The sequence below is a fragment of the Ranitomeya variabilis genome, chromosome 7 (assembly GCF_051348905.1).
Source record: "Ranitomeya variabilis isolate aRanVar5 chromosome 7, aRanVar5.hap1, whole genome shotgun sequence".
Lineage (NCBI taxonomy): Eukaryota > Metazoa > Chordata > Amphibia > Anura > Dendrobatidae > Ranitomeya > Ranitomeya variabilis.
Genome location: NC_135238.1, coordinates 61,904,407 through 61,928,353, shown reverse-complemented (window position 1 = coordinate 61,928,353; position 23,947 = coordinate 61,904,407). Strand labels below are relative to the sequence as shown.

The 23,947-nt window shown below is 42.8% G+C and overlaps 1 protein-coding gene across 1 annotated transcript in view; it reads right to left on the bottom strand.

Moving 5' to 3' along the window:
• Nucleotides 1-23,947, bottom strand: part of LOC143786017 (uncharacterized) — a 376,109-nt gene that overhangs the window by 32,615 nt on the left and 319,547 nt on the right. Inside the window, exons 64-67 of the mRNA XM_077275186.1 lie at nt 22,408-22,500; nt 9,858-10,062; nt 7,821-8,008; nt 7,020-7,114 (exon numbers count right to left, since the gene is read on the bottom strand). Coding sequence (XP_077131301.1) covers nt 7,020-7,114; nt 7,821-8,008; nt 9,858-10,062; nt 22,408-22,500 — 581 coding nt within the window. The remainder of the gene's footprint in view (nt 1-7,019; nt 7,115-7,820; nt 8,009-9,857; nt 10,063-22,407; nt 22,501-23,947) is intronic.

The window sequence follows — 23,947 nt, the reverse complement described above, 5'->3', positions numbered from 1 at the left end:
CTCACACCCATAGACTTGCATTGGCGAGTCTTGGCCGAGATATGCTCACAATCACAGCATGCTGCGATTTCACCTGGATCCTGAATACGGCCGAGAAAACAATGGATGATAGGAGCTGCCCCATAGATTAACATTGGTCCGAGTTCTATGTGATTTTTTATCGCATAGCACTCGTCCGTATTACGGTCTAGTGTGACTCCGGCCTAATAGTTGTCCTGTGGACAGATTCTCCCACCTGAGCTGTGAATCTTTGCAACTCCTCCAGCGTGACCGTGGGCCTCTTAGCTGCTTCTCTAGTTAGTGCTCTCCTTCCTTGGGATGTCTGTTTAGGTAGACAGGCTTGTCTTGGTAGTTTTGAAGTTGTGTCATACTATTTTCGGTTGGTGGATTACCCTTTCCACCTGCTGCATTGTACTTAATAAAAGATTTCAAAGAATATCAACTCTGTTTCTTGTTGTGAATTCTGCTCTTGGGCTCCCTCCGGTGGTTATAAGTGGTAGCACTGCTGTCTCTGAATCGCAGCATTTATCAGGTGTGTTCACTTTCTGCAATTCTGACTGGGCTATTTAGTCTTGCTTGACCCTTTAGTCAGTGCCAGTTGCCCATTGTTTCTGGAGGATTCACATCCCTGCCTGGTCTCTCCTGCTTTGCTGTTCATTTCAACAAAGATAAGTTCTGGCCTTGATTTTTGCTGTCCACATGCTGTGGCCTTATTGTTCAGTTCTTTTCCATGTTTTTGTCTTGTCCAGCTTGGTCTGTATAAGGATTTGTTTAGCCAAGCTGGTATCTCTGGAGATGCAGATGTGCCCTCCATATCTTTAGTTAGATGTGGAGATTTTGTATTTTCTGTGGTGGATATTTTCTAGTGTTTTAATACTGACCGCATAGTACTCTGTCCTATCCTTTCTATTTAGCTAGAAGTGGCCTCCTTTGCTAAATTCTGATTTCAGTCTGTGTATGTTTTTTCCCTCTCCTCTCACAGTCAATATTTGTGGGGGGCTGTCTATCCTTCGGGGATTTTCTCTGAGGCAAGATAGTTTTCCCTTTTCTATCTCTAGGGGTAATTAGTCCTCCGGCTGTGTCGAGATGTCTAGGGAGTGATAGGTACATTCCACGGCTACTTCTAGTTGCGGTGTTAAGTTCAGGGTCTGCGGTCAGTACAGGTACCACCTTCTCCAGAGTACGTCTCATGCTGCTCTTAGGCCACCAGATCATAACAGTACAACTGGCCAACAATGAGTTAACCGCATCTCAGAAGAAGGGAAGGAAAGTGCTGAGCCATTTTTTTTTCTGTAGTCTGTTGTGTTTTTTTTTTTTTTCCCTCTTTACCTCTGGGTGGCTCAGGAGTTCGGCGCTGGTATGGATGTTCAGGAATTGGCTTCTCGTGTGGATCAACTTGCTGCTAGAGTACAGGGTATTTCCGATTATATCGTTCAGACTCCGGTTTTAGAGCCTAGAATTCCAACTCCTGATTTGTTTTTAGGGGACAGGTCCAAATTTTTGAGCTTTAAAAATAACTGTAAACTGTTTTTTGCTCTGAAACCCCGTTCCTCTGGTGATCCCATCCAGCAGGTTAAAATTGTTATATCTCTGCTGCGTGCTGACCCCCAGGATTGGGCATTTGCCCTGGAACCTGGGAATCCGGCGTTGCTTAATGTAGACACCTTTTTTCAGGCGCTTGGGTTATTGTATGATGAACCTAATTCAGTGGATCATGCTGAGAAGACCTTGTTGGCCCTGTGTCAGGGTCAAGAAGCGGCAGAATCATATTGCCAGAAATGTAGAAAATGGTCTGTACTGACTAAATGGAATGAGGATGCCTTGGCGGCAATTTTCAGAAAGGGTCTTTCTGAATCCGTTAAAGATGTTATGGTGGGTTTCCCCACGCCTGCTGGTCTGAGTGATTCTATGTCTCTGGCCATTCAGATTGATCGGCGCTTGCGCGAGCGCAGAGTTGTGCACACTATGGCATTGTCTTCTGAGCGGAATCCTGAGCCTATGCAGTGTGATAGGATTGTGTCTAGAGCTGAACAACAAGGATTCAGACGTCAGAATCGGTTGTGTTTTTACGCGGCGATTCTGCTCATGTTATTTCTGATTGCCCTAAGCGTACCAAGAGAATCGCTAGTTCTGTTACCATCAGTACATTACAACCTAAATTTCTGTTATCTGTGACCCTGATCTGCTCATTATCGTCATTTTCTGTCATGGCATTTGTGGATTCAGGCGCCGCTCTAAACTTAATGGACTTAGAATTTGCCAGACATTGTGGTTTCCCCTTGCAGCCTTTGCAGAGTCCTATTCCTTTGAGGGGCATTGATGCTACACCATTGGCTAAAAATAAACCTCAGTTTTGGACACAGCTGACCATGTGCATGGCGCCAGCCCATCAGGAAGATTGTCGTTTTCTGGTGTTGCATAATTTGCATGATGCTATTGTGCTGGGTTTCCCATGGTTACAGGTGCATAATCCAGTATTAGATTGGAAATCTATGTCTGTGACTAGTTGGGGTTGTCAGGGGGTTCATGGTGACGTTCCTTTGATGTCAATTGCCTCCTCCCCCTCTTCTGAAATTCCTGAGTTTTTGTCAGATTTCCAGGATGTATTCAATGAGCCCAAGTCCAGTTCCCTTCCACCGCATAGGGACTGTGATTGTGCTATTGACTTGATTCCAGGCTGTAAGTTCCCTAAGGGCCGACTTTTCAACCTGTCTGTGCCAGAACATACCGCCATCCGGAGCTATGTTAAGGAGTCCTTGCAGAAGGGGCATATTCGGCCATCTTCTTCACCATTGGGAGCAGGTTTTTTTTTGTTGCCAAAAAAGATGGCTCCTTGAGACCCTGTATTGATTATCGCCTCTTGAATAAGATCACGGTCAAATTCCAATACCCTTTGCCTTTGCTTTCTGATCTGTTTGCTAGGATTAAGGGGGCTAGTTGGTTTACTAAGATTGACCTTCGAGGGGCATATAATCTTGTTCGTATTAAGCAGGGTGACGAATGGAAAACTGCGTTTAATACGCCCGAAGGCCATTTTGAATACCTTGTGATGCCATTCGGACTCTCTAATGCTCCATCTGTGTTTCAGTCCTTCATGCATGATATATTTCGGAATTATCTTGATAAATTCATGATTGTATATTTGGATGATATTTTGATTTTTTCATATGATTGGGAGTCTCATGTGAAACAAGTCAGGATGGTATTTCAGATCCTTCGTGATAATGCCTTGTTTGTGAAGGGGTCTAAGTGCCTCTTTGGAGTACAGAAGATTTCTTTTTTGGGCTTCATTTTTTCTCCCTCATCTATAGAAATGGATCCGGTTAAGGTTCAGACCATTCATGATTGGATCCAGCCCACATCCTTGAAGAGCCTTCAGAAATTTTTGGGCTTTGCTAATTTTTATCGCCGTTTCATTGCCAACTTCTCCAGTGTGGTTAAACCCCTGACCGATTTGACGAAGAAAGGCGCTGATGTGACGAATTGGTCCTCTGCGGCTGTTTCTGCCTTTCAGGAGCTTAAACGCCAATTTACTTCTGCCCCGGTGTTGCGTCAGCTGGATGTTTCTCTTCCTTTTCAGGTTGAGGTTGACGCTTCTGAGATTGGGGCAGGGGCAGGGGCCGTTTTGTCTCAGAGGAATTCTGATGGTTCCTTGATGAAACCGTGTGCCATCTTTTCTCGAAAGTTTTCGCCTGCGGAACGCAATTATGATGTCGGCAATCGTGAGTTGTTGGCTATGAAGTGGGCATTTGAGGAGTGGCGACATTGGCTTGAGGGAGCCAAGCACCGTATTGTGGTCTTGACCGATCATAAGAATCTGATTTACCTCGAGTCTGCCAAACGGCTGAATCCTAGACAGGCCCGGTGGTCCCTGTTTTTCTCCCGTTTTGATTTTGTGGTCTCGTATCTTCCGGGTTCTAAGAATGTTAAGGCTGATGCCCTCTCTAGGAGCTTTTTGCCTGATTCTCCTGGGGTCCTTGAGCCGGTCGGCATTCTGAAGGAAGGGGTGATTCTTTCTGCCATCTCCCCTGATTTACGACGGGTTCTTCAGGAATTTCAGGCTGATAAACCTGACCGCTGTCCAGTGGGGAAACTGTTTGTTCCTGACAGATGGACAAGTAAAGTGATTTCGGAGGTTCATTGTTCTGTGTTGGCTGGTCATCCTGAGATTTTTGGTACCAGAGATTTGGTTGGTAGGTCCTTTTGGTGGCCTTCTTTGTCACGGGATGTGCGTTCTTTTGTGCAGTCCTGTGGGACTTGTGCGCGGGCCAAGCCTTGCTGTTCCCACGCTAGTGGGTTGCTTTTGCCTTTGCCGGTCCCTGAGAGGCCTTGGACGCATATTTCTATGGATTTTATTTCGGATCTTCCGGTTCCCCAGAGGATGTCGGTTATCTGGGTGGTTTGTGACCGGTTTTCTAAGATGGTTCATTTGGTACCTTTGCCTAAGTTGCCTTCCTCTTCTGATTTGGTTCCGTTGTTTTTTCAGCATGTGGTTCGTTTGCATGGCATTTCGGAGAATATTGTGTCCGATAGAGGTTCCCAGTTTGTTTCTAGGTTTTGGCGGGCCTTTTGTGCTAGGCTGGGCATTGATTTGTCTTTTTCTTCCGCATTTCATCCTCAGACAAATGGCCAAACTGAGTGAACTAATCAGACTTTGGAAACTTATTTGAGATGCTTTGTGTCTGCTGATCAGGATGATTGGGTGGCTTTCTTGCCATTGGCCGAGTTTGCCCTTAATAATCGGGCTAGTTCTGCTACCTTGGTTTCACCCTTCTTTTGTAACTCTGGTTTTCATCCTCGTTTTTCTTCGGGGCAGGTTGAGCCTTCTGATTGTCCTGGGGTGGACTCTGTGGTTGACAGGTTGCAGCAAATTTGGGCTCATGTTGTTGACAATTTGGTGTTGTCTCAGGAGGGGGCTCAGCGTTTTGCTAACCGTCGTCGGTGTGTTGGTTCCCGGCTTCGGGTTGGGGATTTGGTCTGGTTGTCTTCCCGTCATGTTCCTATGAAGGTTTCTTCCCCTAAGTTTAAGCCTCGGTTTATTGGCCCTTATAGGATTTCTGAGATTATCAATCCAGTGTCTTTTCGTTTGGCCCTTCCAGCCTCTTTTTCCATCCATAATGTTTTTCATAGATCTTTGTTGCGGAAATATGTGGTGCCCGTTGTTCCCTCTGTTGATCCTCCTGCCCCGGTGTTGATTGATGGGGAGTTGGAGTATGTGGTTGAGAAGATTTTGGATTCTCGTTTTTCGAGGCGGAAGCTTCAGTATCTTGTCAAATGGAAGGGTTATGGCCAGGAGGATAATTCTTGGGTTGTTGCCTCCGATGTTCATGCTGAGGATTTGGTTCGTGCCTTTCATTTGGCTCGTCCGGATCGGCCTGGGGGCTCTGGTGAGGGTTCGGTGACCCCTCCTCAAGGGGGGGTACTGTTGTGAATTCTGCTCTTGGGCTCCCTCCGGTGGTTATAAGTGGTAGCACTGCTGTCTCTGAATCGCAGCATTTATCAGGTGTGTTCACTTTCTGCAATTCTGACTGGGCTATTTAGTCTTGCTTGACCCTTTAGTCAGTGCCAGTTGCCCATTGTTCCTGGAGGATTCACATCCCTGCCTGGTCTCTCCTGCTTTGCTGTTCATTTCAACAAAGATAAGTTCTGGCCTTGATTTTTGCTGTCCACATGCTGTGGCCTTATTGTTCAGTTCTTTTCCATGTTTTTGTCTTGTCCAGCTTGGTCTGTATAAGGATTTGTTTAGCCAAGCTGGTATCTCTGGAGATGCAGATATACCCTCCATATCTTTAGTTAGATGTGGAGATTTTGTATTTTCTGTGGTGGATATTTTCTAGTGTTTTAATACTGACCGCATAGTACTCTGTCCTATCCTTTCTATTTAGCTAGAAGTGGCCTCCTTTGCTAAATTCTGATTTCAGTCTGTGTATGTTTTTTCCCTCTCCTCTCACAGTCAATATTTGTGGGGGGCTGTCTATCCTTTGGGGATTTTCTCTGAGGCAAAATAGTTTTCCCTTTTCTATCTCTAGGGGTAATTAGTCCTCCGGCTGTGTCGAGATGTCTAGGGAGTGATAGGTACATTCCACGGCTACTTCTAGTTGCGGTGTTAAGTTCAGGGTCTGCGGTCAGTACAGGTACCACCTTCTCCAGAGTATGTCTCATGCTGCTCTTAGGCCACCAGATCATAACAGTTTCTCCTGGACTCTTATTACAAGTCACTGCTAGCTGAGTTGGCACTATCTGAGGATGCCTGGCATGTGAGTACAACAATCATACAGTTATCTAAGGGATTGATGGCTAAGGATTTAGAGACTCATACTGCCTTTAAGAGTCAGAATACTAACCGTGCTTTAATCTTCTCCACAACTTTATCCCTGACCTGTCTAGTGTGTTCCTTGGTTTTCATGATCCTGTTTGATCCCTAATGTTCTTTAACATACCTCTGAGGTTTTAACAGAACAGCTGTAGGTATACTGAGGATAAATTATACATAAATGGATTTAATTTTCTAATTATGGGACTTCTGGAGGCAATTGGTCACTCAGGATTTTATTTAGGGGCATCTACAGGGGGCTAAATACAAATGCATGTCACAATTTTCAGATTTATATTTTTAAAATGATTACAAAACGATGCATGAATTCCTTTTCAATTGACAAATTCTTGCTACTTAGTGTTGGTATATCACATAAAATCCCAATAAAATAAAATAGAATCTCAATTTCTGATTTGGCAGTTATACCACGTCATACGGCAAAGCTCACTAAGGGCTTGATATTGACTTTTAGGATTGCTACTTCCAATAGGTGGCACTAGAGTTCTAGTCCAGTTCAAAAGAGGCAATTTGCATATTTAATTTCCAAGAGGAGCATTGCATGGCCTATAAGTCTCCTTACACTGGTATGTCAGGCATATCACTCTCCACAAGGAGAAACGTTACCCCTTAGATCCCTCTTGAAAATACATATAAGAAAACCCCTTTAAGACAACATAATGACACTAATCATTGCTAATCATACCTGGAATAACGAAACAGTCCTGACAGAGGTTTCCGAATCCTACTTACTGCTCTGGAAAGCTTGTTCTCTGTCCACTTCAGGATCTGGTGAATGCCCTAAGTTAAAATAAATGAATATGTGGATTATATAAATATATTTAATTATTAAACTAACTATGAAGTTTCGTCTTGTTAAAGGGGTTTCTTATAAAGTAATGTTATATTGCTTAATCGTGCAGGTCTGTTTTTATCTGCATAGCGGCACTGCCAGCCATAGGCCTACAGGCAACTGCAGAATGCCCCTTTCAATTTAAGAAATAGCTGTACTAATGGCAGATATCCCCTCACATTGTGTGTAATCTGTCAGTAGGTTTGTGCCACCTAATCTGAGAGCATCATGATGTAGAGACAGAGATGCTGATTCTAGGCATATGTTACTTACTGGGCTGCTTGCTGTTAGTTTGCTAAAAGTACTGTTTATCCAGCAGGAGATTATCACTAGTGGACTAGTAAACCTTCTGCCTTGTAGTCCTCCATATTCATGAGCTCTGTATAACCCTACCCTCACCACTGATTGGGAGCTTTCTGCATATGCACAGTGGATACAGAAAGCTACCAATGAGCAGTTGTGGGCGGGGTTATACAGAGCTCAGCATTCAGAGTTTCAAAACTGCAGGAGGCAGCCCAGTAAGTGACACGTCGCTGGTATCGGGGTCTCTGACCCTACATCATGCTGCTGACAGATTCGCTTTAATAAGAATACTATTTCTTACTAAGTCTATGGAGTCACACACTTCAGACTTGATATTATTTTTATACCCACCAAATCTACGCCAGCCTTTATGCTGTGCAAAGCGTGTCTAATAGGTTCCATCAACCATTCATCCTTAATAATACTTGGAAGATATACATTGATTTGGTGAAGAATAACGTCTGTTTTTTCCCTCCAAACGTCATCCAGTGGCTTTAAGGTGGCATCGTAATAGGCGTCTTTTAAGGTAGCAAGAGGTTCTAAAATGACACCGTATAATGTGATCAGTGAGGGTAGCCTGTACAAAAATCAATAATAACAATAAAGACAATCAAATGTCCTGCATTACAATTACCTACAGTAAAAACCTGATAATCAGACAATCTTTGACTTAAACCAACCCCAGATTACCAAAATACGTGATCAACAGATCCATTCAGATACATCATGGGGGTTTAGAATGCTAGGACTCTCAGACAAGACTTCACAACAAGCAGACTATTATGTGAAGAGCTTGTATGTAATATTTGACTATTAATGGTTTGTGTGACCTCAGTTATAAGCCAAACCTCAAGATCCAGAAATGGGCATTATTGAAGAAGCCTCTGAGGATAGAAAGACAAGATAATCTCTGTATAATGCCTTGAAAAAGTATTCATACCCTGTGAACTTTTCCACATTTTTACGTTACACTCACAAACGTAAATGTATTTGGATTGATGTCTAGCTGTCTTCGGTGAAAACATATTTTCCCACTACTGGTAGGAGATAATTGCTAATCATATTTTTTATGAAGAGGGGAGGAAATCAAGGCAAAAACAGTATTTTACTGCAAGTTCCATAGAACTTTGTGTCAACTGTCATCTCCTATCTCAGTAATTTTTCCACATAGTGTACTCGAAAATGGGAAAAAAATTCCAAGTGCGGTGAAATTGTGAAAAAAAACAAAAATCGGACATTGTTTTTTGGGAATTAATTTTCCGGTGTATATTTTGTGGTAAAAATGACCATGCAATATGATTCTCCTCATCAATTTGATTACAGAGATATCAAACATGTCCTGTTCTTTTATTATTTTAGTAGTGAAAAAAAATCAAAAGTTTGCAAAAAAAAAATTTGGGGGGTTGTGTCGTCATTTTCCGAGACCCGTAAGGTTTTTCTATTTCAGCCAATGGAGCTGTGTGATAACTTAACTCTTTGGGGAACAAGACATTTTCATTAGTACCATTTTTTAATAGATGTGACTTTTTGATCGCGACCAACTGCGGCGACCAAAAAGACGTAATTTTGGCATTTTTGAAATTTTCCCGTTTGCTGTGTTTACCGATCAGGTTAATTGTTGTTATGTTTTGATAGATTAAACTTTTTTGAAAGCGCTGATTATGTGTATTTTTAAAAAATTTTTTAATATCTTTATTTTGAATGGGGAGGGGAAAGGGGGGTGATATCAACTTTTATTTTTCTTTTCGGATTTCGTAAAACTTTTTTTTTCTTTTACTTTTACCCCCTTAGGGTACTTGAAGATGCAAATCAAGAACTTACGGTCTCCTTTGAAGCCCGGTCACAGGAAGGGTTTCAAAGGAGCTCTGTAATGACAGGCATGGGGGTCATCAGCTGACCCCTGGCTGTCATGATAACCCATCGGTAACCCACAATCATGTCAAGGGTGGGCTGATGGAGGGGGTAATCATACGTGCGCATTTCGGTGTGTGTTAAATGTCAAAGATTGACAGCGGCATTTAAAAAGTTAACAATTGTGGACTGGTCCTCACTGTAATACACAGCCATCACTTGCCAGGTATGGGGTGGGCTCGCTGTGTAAGCCTGCTCCATACACCCGCTTTCGACATGCACAGTATATATATTGCGGATGTCGTTAAGGGGTTAAAAATTTGGGGGGGTCAATCAAACTAAATCACCAATCAGTGTTATATGTCTGTTTTAAGGAATACTTGCATTCCGTACAAAATAAAAAACACAATCCTGGAACATATTTTTCTAGAACTCTATGTTGTTCCTGTATTACTCCTCTTCAAAATGTATGAATTGAATATATTGGTTGTTACCATTTTCCTTGTCAACAGATGTAATGTAAATCAGTTTTCTTACTTTGCAGTTCAGTTTGCATTTGCTGAACCAAGTTGCTGAGTTTTTCTAAGTATAAAGGAAGGTCATGTCGGAGCATTTGTCGTAGACTGCTCTGTTTCCACATCTGGTGAACTGCTTTAGGGCCATACTGTAGGAGTTCAGCTATCTCCTGGGACCCTGCCAGAGACCACCCAGCTGCTTCATGGAGAAAATCATATTTTTGCACCTGTAAAATAGAGTTGAGAAGAAAATCACAAGAGTGGAATAAACCCGATGCATTCAATCTTAGCATTTCAAAGGTTTATTTGTGTATGTTCTAAACAATTAGAATGAATACATTACTGTATAAGTTATTAGTATTACATTATTACGTCAATTATTACATACGTCAATTCTGGACAAAGACGGATTGCAAAGGTGTCGCACAAAAACTTAAACCTAGCCTATATGGGGCAGCAGCAAGACATGACAGAATCAGAAGCAGATGATTATAAAGATAAATTAGTTAAAAAGCTTTTAAGGGGATATATTTTTATTTCAAAGACATCCTAGACTTAACAATAAAAAGTGAGCCATACTAACCCCCAGCCGCTCACGTTTTGCCTATCCTCCACAGCAGTGGTGATGTCGTCGTGACTACAGGATATGACCACTGCCACCAATCACTAGGCTCAGCGGTCTCAGGCTAATCATATGACCACTGAGCCCAGTAATTAGCTATACAGTAATGACAAAAAATAATAAGTCTCTTTACACATCTCACTCTGAAGTGGTTACAGCAAAGGGGTTGGGATGAACATCGATGATCGCAGGGTGCTGAAGTCACTTGATGGCCATTATACGGAATTAATAAAACAAAAATATATTGCAATTCTAAAAGTTAAATTTATCACTCTTCTCATTCCAAAAATGATGTTTGCCACATCTGAAAGTCTGATCTTGCATAATAAGTTATTTTTATCCAGTATGGTAACTGCGATAAAGAAAAAAAATGGAATAAAAGGTTACCAAAAAATCATATGTACCCAAATATGGTACCAACAACAAAAACTACTGTTCACTCCTGCCAGTAGCGTAGCATAGTGGGCTGTGCAGTATACTATATGGAGGACTATGGGCAGTGCATTATACTAGATGAGGACTATTTGGAGTGCATTATATAATCTTTTATAATAATATATAATTATACTATATGGAGGACTATAGGGAATGCATTATACTATATGGAGGACCATGTGGTGCATAATACTGTATGAAGGACTAAGGGGAGTGCATTAAACTGTTTGGAGGTGTATTGGGAGTGCATTATTGCATTATACTGTATGGAGAACTAGGTGGAGTGCATTATACCGTATGGAGGACTGAGGGGTGCATTATACTATGTGGATGACTATGGGCTATGCAGTATACTATATGGATGACTATAGGTTGTGCAATATACTATATGGAGGACTATGGCCTGTGCATTATATTATATTGAAGACTATGGCCTGCCTTATACTATATGGAGGACTATGGGCTGTGCATTATATTGTATGAAGGCTATGGGCTGTGTTTAATGCTAATATGGAGGACTATGGGCTATGCATTATACTATATGAAGTACTATGGCCTGTGAATTATATTATATAAAGGATATGGGTTGTGTATTATACTAATATGGAGGCCTATGACCTATGCATTATATATCAAGGTGCATTATACTATATGGAGGAATATTGGGGTACATTATATTATATGGACAACTATCATAGAATCGTAAAATGGTAGAGTTGGAAGGGACCTCCTGGGTCTTCTGGTCCAACCCCCTGCTCAATGCAGGAATCACTAAACCCTCTCAGACAGATGTCTGTCCAGCCTCTGTTTGAAGACTTCCATTGCAGGAGAACTCACCACTTCTCGTGGCAGCCTGTTCCACTCATTGATCTCCCTCACTGTCAAAAAGTTTTTTCTAATGTCTAATCTTTGTCTCCTCCTATTCAGTTTCATCCCATTACTTCTAGTCTTTCCTTGTGCAAATGAGAATAAAGATGATCCTTCTACAATGTGACAGCCCTTAAGATATTTGTAGACAGCTATTAAGTCTCCTCTCAGTCTTCTTTTTTGTAAGCTAAACATTCCCAAATTCTGTAACCGTTCCTCATAGGACATGGTTTGTAGGTCGCTCTTCTCTGAACTTACTACGGTTTGTTGATGTCTTTTTTTAAAATGTGGTGCCGAAAACTGGACACAGTATTCCAGGTGAGGTCTGACTAAAGAGGAGTGGAGGGCAATAATGACTTCAGGTGATCTAGCCTGTATGCTTCTGTTAATACATCCCAGAATTGCATTTGCCTTTTTTGCTGCTGCATCACACTGTTGACTCCTGTTCAGTTTATGATCTATTAGTATACCCAAGTCTTTTTCAGATGTGCTGTTGCTTAGCCCTATTCCTCCCATTCTGTATATGCTTTTTTCATTTTTATTGCGCAGATGTAGTACTTTGCATTTTTCCCTATTACATGTTGTGACTATGTGGTGTATTATACTATATGCAGGACTATGGGGAGTGCATTATACACTATAAACAGAGTGAAGTCACGCCCAATATTGATTTCATGTAGATTTCTCTTTTGTTCATTCACTTTGTACTTTGTTAATTGATAAAAAACTAAGCTATTAACATTTCTATTTCTGAACACATGTGGGCTGTACACGAGCGCTGTGCGCATGAGATGTCCTAGCAATCTGACAGATTTTGAGTGCTACTTCAACTAAGAGTTGGCAAAGATTTCCATAATAAATTAAAATAATATTAGTTTATGGGTGTGCATTTAGTGTATATATGGATAACATTATTTTAATTCTTTACGTTTCTTTTTTCACCCTAAAATAATTCAGTTTATTTTTCAGTTGAATTGGACAGATAATAGGTGACATCAAAGGTGAAAAAAATTCTAAAATGATTCTTCCTGATATGATTTTTTTAACATGAAAAAAAACATAGAACTTTAGCAGGTGTGTGTAGAGTTTTCATATCTACTATATATTACACTTTATGTATACAATTACATTTAGGTATCACTGTAGTTCAGTCTGCCAGTAAAATGTTCAAGATCTAGCAACAACCAACATTATATGAAATTGTTAGCTATGAGATTAATCGTTCAACCGCCTCAGAGGTTCCAGCCTCATGTACGGGCCATACAGAACTTCCTGTTCTAAGTATATGGTGATCAGGTAACAAGAATGAACCCTCACTGATAATTCATAGAAGTGTGGACAGAGTGATTCATTATCAGTTCCTAGAATCCTTATCTTTTAAGCCTAATTATAGAACACAATTTTAAAAAAGTCTTAGCTTAGGATCCCTATGTATGGTCGCCGAAAGTAAAAGTGGCACAGCTACAAATTCGACAGCCCCAGCCACTTAAAAATAGAGATAAATTAATAAATAATCAATACACAATAAACAAAGAAGTCAGAAAAATTATATTTTAAACTAGAATAAATATATGAATAAAGAGGGCCGAAATCATAAACTGTTCTTGTTTGGTTATTTCCATGTTAAAAAACATATATCACACACATAAGGAGGAGACAAAGAATTTGGTCCTCCATCATTATAATCTAAAAGTAAACACTTAATTACTTTCAAATGTATTCTACAGGGTTGTATGTGAGTGATAAAGCTTTATTCTTCGCTATTCCTCATGTAAGGGGTGTGGACTGGACTGTCACATTCGGTTCCCTGAAGACATCAATCGCGTTGTGCATATAGTGTTATGTGTCTTTTGTATATCTTGTGAAGTGTAATATGTTTGCTTGTGTAATGTGTTGGGATATGATAATATTTAGTGCATGAGTAATGTAGAGGTAATACATAAGTGTGACGTATAATGTGGATAGTGTTGGATAAGACATAGATAGTGACATTAGTGTATAGTATAGGAGGTAGATAGTTGACTGTAAAATAGTGTTTGTGGGGAATTTTTGCCCAGCAACAGACAGCAGGGTAAGTGAGAGTTAAGAGATGGGACTAGCCCACAGTGGGAGGGGTTAGGGCCAGGGAAAGCTGACTACTTCCTGACAGTCAGATAGGAGTTAGAGTTTGAAGAGCGACAAGTGTGCAGTGCTGCCAAGGGGTGATCCACAACTAGAAGAGACTGGAGCGAGAAATAATGAGATCCTAAAGAGAGTTACTGATGAGACTGAGAGACCTTCCAGAAGGCGTTACCGGTAGTGTTGAGCGATACCGTCCGATACTTGAAAGTATCGGTATCGGAAAGTATCGGCCGATACCGGCAAAATATCGGATCCAATCCGATACCGATACCCGATACCAATACAAGTCAATGGGACTCAGGTATCGGACGGTATTCCTGATGGTTCCCAGGGTCTGAAGGAGAGGAAACTCTCCTTCAGGCCCTGGGAACCATATAAATGTGTAAAATAAAGAATTAAAATAAAAAATATCGCTATACTCACCTGTCCGACGCAGCCGGGACCTCGGCGATTGTAAGCGGCAGCGTTGTTTCTTTAAAATTCGCGCTTTTACTTGCTTACGTGAATTCCCGGCTTCTGATTGGTCAGGGCGGCCATGTTGCCGGGACTCGGACCAATCACAGCAAGCCGTGACGAAATTACGTCACGGCTTGCTGTGATTGGTCCGCGTCCCGGCAATATGGCGCCGTGACCAATCACAAGCCGTGACGTCACGGGAGGCTGGACACGCGCGCTTTTCAAAATAAGCGCGTGTCCAGCCTCCCGTGACGTCACGGCTTGTGATTGGTTAATGGCGGCCATGTTCCTGGGACGCGGACCAATCACAGCAAGCCGTGACGTAATTTCGTCACGGCTTGCTGTGATTGGTCCGCATCCCGGCAATATGGCGCCGTGACCAATCACAAGCCGTGACGTCACGGGAGGCTGGACACGCGCGCTTTTCAAAATAAGCGCGTGTCCAGCCTCCCGTGACGTCACGGCTTGTGATTGGTTAATGGCGGCCATGTTGCCGGGACGCGGACCAATCACAGCAAGCCGTGACGTAATTTCGTCACGGCTTGCTGTGATTGGTCCGAGTCCCGGCAACATGGCCGCCCTGACCAATCAGAAGCCGGGAATTCACGTAAGCAAGTAAAAGCGCGAATTTTAAAGAAACAACGCTGCCGCTTACAATCGCCGAGGTCCCGGCTGCGTCGGACAGGTGAGTATAGCGATTTTTTTTATTTTAATTCTTTCTTTTACACCTTTTTACATTAATGTTGTTTTGATACCGATATCCGATATTACAAAAATATCGGATCTCGGTATCGGAAATTCCGATACAGCAAGTATCGGCCGATACCCGATACTTGCAGCATCGGAATGCTCAACACTAGTTACCGGGTAAGATGCTGAGTCACGAGAAACCTGGGAGCTTGCCAGTGCCGAAGGTAACGGACCTATAGAGTACTGAGAGAGTGGGACTAGTGGGGGACCCGAGCCGTAGATCCAGACTGTCCATAGTGATAGGACGCAGAATGTTATGGTTTCCAATGGCAAGGAAACATCAGAAGCATAGAATAAACGGACAAGCTCTCGGGTGATGGAAACTAGAGCTGACCGCGATGCTAAACCTACACACCACACTAGAAGTAGCCAGGGGGCATTCCTGCGTTGTCTCTAGATGCCGCGCGCCAGCCGGAGAACTAACTACCCCTGGTAGAAGAAAACACAGTCCTGGCTTGCCTCCAGAGAATGTCCCCACAGGAGATAGCAGCCCCCCACATATAATAACGGTGAGAGCAGATGAAAAGACACACGTAGTATGAAAGCAGATTTAGCACAGAGAGGCCCGCTAACCAAATAGCAGAAAGATACAACAGAGGACTTCGCGGTCAGCTGCAAAACCCTTCAAAACACCATCCTGAAATTACCTTAACTCATGTGACAACTCATGCCACTGGAGTGGTAATTTCAGCCCAACAAGAGCTTCCAGCTGCAGAGATTCACATAAGTGCAAACTGGACAAAACATACAAAAATAGACTTAAGGACTAAAGTGTCCAACTTAGCTGAGCAGAAAACTGGGAGCAGGAACATGCAACAGAATCACTCTGGATACATTGATGGCCAGCATTAGAATGACTGAGGAGCAAGGTTAAATAGGATACTCCCACATCCTGATAGGAACAGGTGAACTGAGAAGGCAAAGCTTGCAGGACACCAGTACCACAAGAGACCACCGGGGGAGCCCATGAACCGAATCACAACAGTACCCCCCCCTTAAGGAGGGGGCACCGAACCCTCACAAGAACCACCAGGGCGATCTGGATGAGCCCTATGAAAGGCACGGACCAAATCAGAAGCATGAACATCAGAAGCTGTAACCCAAGAATTATCCTCTTGACCGTAGCCCTTCCATTTCACCAGATATTGAAGTCTCCGTCTGGAAACACGGGAGTCCAAGATTTTCTCCACCACGTACTCCAATTCACCCTCAACCAGCACAGGAGCAGGAGGCTCAACAGAAGGCACAAGTGGTACCTCATACCTCCGCAATAATGACCGATGGAAGACATTATGGATAGCAAAGGATGCTGGGAGGTCCAAACGAAAAGACACAGGGTTAAGAATTTCCAAAATCTTATAAGGACCGATGAACCGAGGCTTAAACTTAGGAGAAGAGACCCTCATAGGGACAAAACGGGAGGACAACCACACCAAGTCCCCAACACGAAGACGAGGACCAACACGACGATGGCGATTAGCAAAACGTTGAGTCCTCTCCTGGGACAACTCCAAATTGTCCACCACCTGCCCCCAAATACGATGCAACCTATCCACCATGGTATCCACTCCAGGACAATCCGAAGACTCCACCTGACCAGATGAAAAACGAGGATGGAACCCTGAATTGCAAAAGAAAGGGGAGACCAAAGTGGCAGAACTGGCCCGATTATTAAGGGCAAACTCAGCCAACGGCAAAAAGGAGACCCAGTCATCCTGATCAGCAGACACGAAACACCTCAAATAAGTCTCCAAGGTCTGATTAGTACGTTCCGTCTGGCCATTTGTCTGGGGATGAAATGCAGACGAAAAAGACAAATCAATGCCCATCCTGGCACAAAATGCCCGCCAAAATCTGGACACAAACTGGGATCCCCTGTCGGAAACGATATTCTCCGGAATACCATGCAGCCGAACCACATTCTGAAAAAACAGGGGCACCAACTCAGATGAGGAAGGCAGCTTGGGCAAGGGCACCAAATGAACCATCTTAGAAAAGCGGTCACACACCACCCAAATGACGGACATCTTCTGAGAAACAGGGAGATCAGAAATAAAATCCATAGAGATGTGTGTCCAAGGCCTCTTAGGAACAGGCAAGGGCAACAACAACCCACTAGCCCGAGAACAACAAGGCTTGGCCCGAGCACAAACATCGCAAGACTGCACAAAAGTACGCACGTCCCGAGACAGGGAAGGCCACCAGAAGGACCTAGCCACCAAATCTCTGGTACCAAAAATTCCCGGATGACCTGCCAACGCAGAAGAATGAACCTCCGAGATGACTCTATTGGTCCACTCATCCGGCACAAACAATCTACCAGGCGGACAACGATCAGGCCGATCCGCCTGAAACTCTTGTAAAGCACGTCGCAGGTCTGGGAAGACAGCAGACAATATCACCCCATCCTTAAGTATACCCGTAGGTTTAGAATCACCAGGGGAATCAGGTTCAAAACTCCTAGAAAGGGCATCCGCCTTCACATTCTTAGTACCTGGCAGATACGAAACCACAAAATTAAACCGGGAGAAAAACAACGACCAGCGCGCCTGTCTAGGATTCAGACGTCTGGCCGACTCAAGATAAATCAAATTTTTGTGATCAGTCAAGACCACCACCTGATGTTTAGCACCCTCAAGCCAATGACGCCACTCCTCGAATGCCCACTTCATCGCCAAAAGCTCCCGATTACCGACGTCATAATTTCGCTCGGCGGGCGAAAATTTTCGAGAAAAGAACGCACAAGGTCTCATCACTGAACAATCTGAACTTTTCTGCGACAAAACCACCCCCGCTCCGATCTCGGAAGCATCAACTTCCACCTGAAAAGGAAGAGAAACATCAGGCTGGCACAACACCGGAGCAGAAGAAAAACGGCGCTTAAGCTCCCGAAAGGCCTCCACAGCAGCAGGAGACCAATCTGCAACATCAGCACCCTTTTTAGTCAAATCAGTCAAAGGCCTGACAACGCTAGAAAAACCAGTTATGAATCGACGATAAAAGTTAGCAAAGCCCAAAAATTTCTGAAGGCCCTTAAGAGAAGTCGGTTGCGTCCAGTCACAAATAGCCCGAACCTTCACAGGATCCATCTCAATAGAAGAGGGGGAAAAAATGTACCCCAAAAAAGAAATCTTCTGAACCCCAAAAACACACTTTGAACCTTTAACAAACAGAGAATTGGTCCGCAAAACCTGAAAAACCCTCCTAACTTGTTGAACATGAGATTCCCAGTCATCCGAAAAAATCAAGATATCGTCCAAATACACAATCATAAATTTATCCAGATATTCACGGAAAATATTGTGCATAAAAGACTGAAAAACCGAAGGGGCATTTGACAGACCAAAAGGCATCACCAAATACTCAAAATGGCCCTCGGGCGTATTAAATGCGGTTTTCCACTCATCCCCCTGCTTAATTCGCACCAAATTATACGCACCGCGAAGATCAATCTTAGAGAACCACTTCGCCCCCTCAATGCGAGCAAATAAATCTGTCAGCAATGGCAAAGGATACTGATACTTGACTGTGATCTTATTCAAGAGTCTATAATCAATACAAGGTCTCAAAGAACCATCGCTTTTAGCTACGAAAAAGAACCCCGCTCCAAGAGGAGACGAAGAAGGATGAATATGTCCCTTTTCCAAGGACTCCCTAATATACTCTCGCATGGCAGCATGTTCAGGTACAGACAGATTGAATAGACGACCCTTAGGAAATTTACTGCCAGGGATCAAATCTATGGCGCAATCGCAATCTCTGTGAGGAGGAAGAGAATTAAGAGTAGATTCCTCAAAAACCTCACGATAATCAGACAAAAACTCAGGAATTTCAGAGGGAATAGATGAAGCAATGGAGACCAAAGATGTGTCCCCATGATTTCCCTGACATCCCCAGCTTAGTACAGACATTGTTTTCCAGTCAAGGACTGGGTTATGAGTTTGCAACCATGGCAATCCCAGCACCAACACATCATGTAGATTATACAGTACAAGGAAGCGAATCACCTCTTGATGGTCTGGAGTCATACGCATAGTCACTTGTGTCCAGTATTGTGGTTTATTACTAGCCAATGGTGTAGAATCAATACCCTTTAAAGGTATAGGAACTTCCAGAGGCTCTAGATCAAACCCACAACGCCTGGCAAAGGACCAATCCATAAGACTCAAAGCGGCGCCAGAATCCACATACGCATCCGCAACAATAGAAGATAACGAACAAATTAGAGTTACAGACAAAATAAACTTGGACTGCAAAGTGCCAATAGCAGAGGATTTATCAACTTTCTTTGTTCGTTTAGAGCATGCTGATATAACATGAGTAGAATTTCCACAATAGAAGCACAAATGATTTTTGCGCCTATAAATCTGTCGTTCGCTTCTGGACAGAAAGCTATCACATTGCATACTCTGTGGTGCCTCTTCAGAAGACACCGCCAACTGGTGCACAGGTTTGCGTTCCCGTAAACGCCGATCAATCTGAATTGCCATTGTCATGGACTCATTCAGACCAGTAGGCGCAGGAAACCCCACCATGACGTCTTTTACAGCATCAGAGAGACCTTCTCTGAAAATTGCCGCCAGAGCGCACTCATTCCACTGAGTAAGCACAGACCATTTTCGAAATTTTTGGCAATATATTTCGGCTTCATCTTGCCCCTGAGAGAGGGCTATTAGGGCTTTCTCAGCCTGAATCTCCAAATTTGGTTCCTCATAAAGCAACCCCAAAGCCAGAAAAAACGCATCCACATTGAGCAACGCAGGATCCCCTGGTGCCAATGAAAATGCCCAATTTTGGGGGTCACCCCGCAGTAAAGAAATAACAATTTTTACTTGCTGGGCAGGATCTCCAGCAGAATGAGATCTCAGCGAAAGAAACAATTTACAATTGTATTTAAAATTTAGAAAACAAGATCGATCTCCAGAAAAAAACTCCGGTATAGGAATTTTAGGTTCAGACCGAGGAGCATGTAACAAAAAATCTTGTATATTCTGAACTTTAGAGGCAAGATTATTCAAATTGGTAGCCAGACTCTGGGGATCCATATTTCAACAGATAAAGTCTGAGCCATTCAGGGGTTAAGAGGAGAGGAAAACAGGAGACTGCAATTAGAGCTGGAGTGCAACTTCAGAGGAAGGAAAAAAAAAAAAAAAAGGTTTCACACAGTTCCTTTTCTCTCCTGCTTCAGCCTATAGATTAAACATTTGGGCTGGCCATACTGTTATGGTTTCCAATGGCAAGGAAACATCAGAAGCATAGAATAAACGGACAAGCTCTCGGGTGATGGAAACTAGAGCTGACCGCGATGCTAAACCTACACACCACACTAGAAGTAGCCAGGGGGCATTCCTGCGTTGTCTCTAGATGCCGCGCGCCAGCCGGAGAACTAACTACCCCTGGTAGAAGAAAACACAGTCCTGGCTTGCCTCCAGAGAATGTCCCCACAGAAGATAGCAGCCCCCCACATATAATAACGGTGAGAGCAGATGAAAAGACACACGTAGTATGAAAGCAGATTTAGCACAGAGAGGCCCGCTAACTAAATAGCAGAAAGATACAACAGAGGACTTCGCGGTCAGCTGCAAAACCCTTCAAAACACCATCCTGAAATTACCTTAACTCATGTGACAACTCATGCCACTGGAGTGGTAATTTCAGCCCAACAAGAGCTTCCAGCTGCAGAGATTCACATAAGTGCAAACTGGACAAAACATACAAAAATAGACTTAAGGACTAAAGTGTCCAACTTAGCTGAGCAGAAAACTGGGAGCAGGAACATGCAACAGAATCACTCTGGATACATTGATGGCCAGCATTAGAATGACTGAGGAGCAAGGTTAAATAGGATACTCCCACATCCTGATAGGAACAGGTGAACTGAGAAGGCAAAGCTTGCAGGACACCAGTACCACAAGAGACCACCGGGGGAGCCCACGAACCGAATCACAACAGCAGAACCGCTGAACGAGTTGAGAGAAACTTGCTGATCAGGACTGTGGCCTAGAAGCTGGGTTGTGGTGATGTGGAGATGAAACAGATAAGCTGCAGAGCCCTGGAGTAGCCTACAGAGGAAGGATACAATGGGAATAAAAAGGCTTCTTACTATGAAGGAAACTTGCTTAAGACTGTGTATCCGCTATCCCTTGTATATAACTCTTATAAAGTTCAGTAAAGGCCCCATGTTTGAACCAAAGTCTCCTTTATTAGTTTGTGGAATTCGTGGTCCTGGCTAGGCAACACCATCAACAAAGGTGTCCGGCATGGGTACAAGGTCCTTACAACACTAACCACAACACCCAGCCATGACCCATTGGCTAAATATGTCCGGCACGGGCACAAGGCCCTCACAACATTAACACCAACCCCCAACCATGACCCATCTTCTCCTGTAAAGTGCCAGCACGACATGGAAGAGGAACTCGCCCACGGCTACTGTTCTCTAGCACTTTACACACACACGACAGATTATTATGCAACGTCAACAGAAAGTGCAGTTACACATTCATCTCTTAGCATTCAATGATGGCCGATTGTCTGCAGAAATCTAGCACTGGTCATTTGTTTTCTGGGAAGCATAAATCTTACATCAGGTCTTTTACAGTAAATTGATGTATGGAAAACTGCCTTTTCCCCTGGATTATGAAAAGTTGAACTCCCAGATCGTTGCAGAATAAGTAATATAATATATATAATATATTTAGAAAATTGCTAAACATCTTGTGTATGCCATATCTGTATATAAACTGTAAAATGATTTTCAGTGAACATACTCTTTGAGACATAAGACGACATAAGAATAGTTGCTCTCAATGGTCCAAAAGGAGATGCTCTCCAGCACCAAAGGAACATAGTTAAAACTTAGCCTTTATTCATATAGGATAAAAAAATTGGTAGAATGTGCACATATTTACAAAAAAATCCATAATGTTTTTGCGTTTCAAGTAGAAAAACCATTAATCATGGCAATTTTTTTGTCTTATATGATTAAAGTCTAAGTTGTAGCTACTTTCCTTTGGTGTTGGAGAACATCTTCTTTTGGACCATTCGAGAGTTTTTGACCTGGAAGTCAGACCAGTGCACCACACCCCGACCACAGACCGTCTATCCTGGAGGTTTCCTGGGATACTTATTCCTAACACAGGAGTGAGTGATCAGCTGAATTTACAGTTTTTCTATTTTTTTGTATAAGAAAGTTGACCTGAAAATCCCTATTATTATGTTATTGGGGCCAAGCGAGGAGTATGAGAAGAAGTTGTCCAAGTAGTAACTGATGGCAAAAAGATAAATGCAAAATTTTTGTAAAATTGAATACATTACTCACAGTTTTCTGGATTCCGCCAACGTATACTTCAAATTTTTTATTCATCTCTGCAAGTCTTATTTTCAAACTTGATGCAAGGCTGCCTAGTATGTTCTAAGACGGAAGAGAAATGTTATGAATCCATCAGCGCCATTTATATCTGGGAGGAATATTTATGAATATTTTTCTAAAAGGAAAATGGAGATTTAGGCTATGTTCACATGTTGCGTTTTCGCTGCTTTTACTAGCAAAGGCTATAAGATTTCAGATTGATCATGCACACACAATGGCTGTTTTTTCCTGACTGATTTGGAAAGCTGCTGCGTTTTTTGAGAACTGCAGCATGTCACTTCTTTCAGGATTTTTTTCAGCATTTTTTTACCTATAGTAAGCAAAAAGTGGGAAAACGCATCGAAAAAAACTGCAGGTATCACGTTGGTGCAAAAACTTGCAGCAAAAAATGCAGCAAAAATGCAACGTGTGAACATAGCCTTAATATTCTAAATAGCGTGACAAAACCACAAGTGGTTTCATTTGTGCCATACGTCTTGTGATTCTTTTTATGTATATGTAGTACAACTTATAAATTTATTTTCTACATGACCTGAGCACTGTGTATAGTGTGGTGCTCATTTACTACATAGAATTCACTGCAACATGTTTCTGGGCTCCAGGGAATCTGTCAGAAACTTTTTTCTATGTAATCTGAGGGCAGCATGAAGTTGGGCTGAGACAAAGATTTCGGGGATGTTTCACCTATTAGGCTGTGTGTTGTTGTTTCAATAATATCAGTGATTTATCAGCAGGAGATTATCACTGCCAGGACTGGTGCCCACATGAGCCCTGATCCAACCACACCCCCAGCACTGATTAGCAGCTCACTGTCAATATACAATGTACACAGAAATCTGCTAATCGGTGATGTGGGTAGGGTTAGCTTTCTGAGCACTGCTACATCTAAAAACTCTGACTGTTTCACAACTGCTGCACCCAGTAAACTAAGTGATACATCGCTGGAATCAGGGACTCTTGTCCGACATTATGCTGCTCTCAGATGAGGTAGCAAAAAGCTGGAGCACATTCCGGACTTCCTCTTCATGTTCAGTTTGTCAGAAGGCGGAGACAGTGATGCCAGTGCTGATTGCGCTTTGGGTATCACGTGTCATTCCGCAGCATCACAGCCCTGACACTGCGAATGCCAACACTGCTGGAACAGAGTTGGCATGGGAGGTGAGTATAAGTTTATTTATTTTATCGGGGCTAAACATTGAGTTTAAGAAGGGGTTGTCCTAGCAGTGGAACCCCTTTCAGCAGTTTTATTTAATGAAAGACATAAGTGGATTCAATAGAAATGAAAAATGTGCAGCAAGGACTTTCCTCTGGGTTGAATCCACTTATGTGTTGAAAACAGCAGTGTGTGTCCAAAGAACAATGGACATTTTTATCCAGCTAATTGCACCAGAAAGGTGACATCATTTGTGCCAAAAAAACCTGTCTTTCCTCATTGGAACCACATTTATGATACGTTTTAGACACTTTGTCCTTGGTTTGAGAAATTACG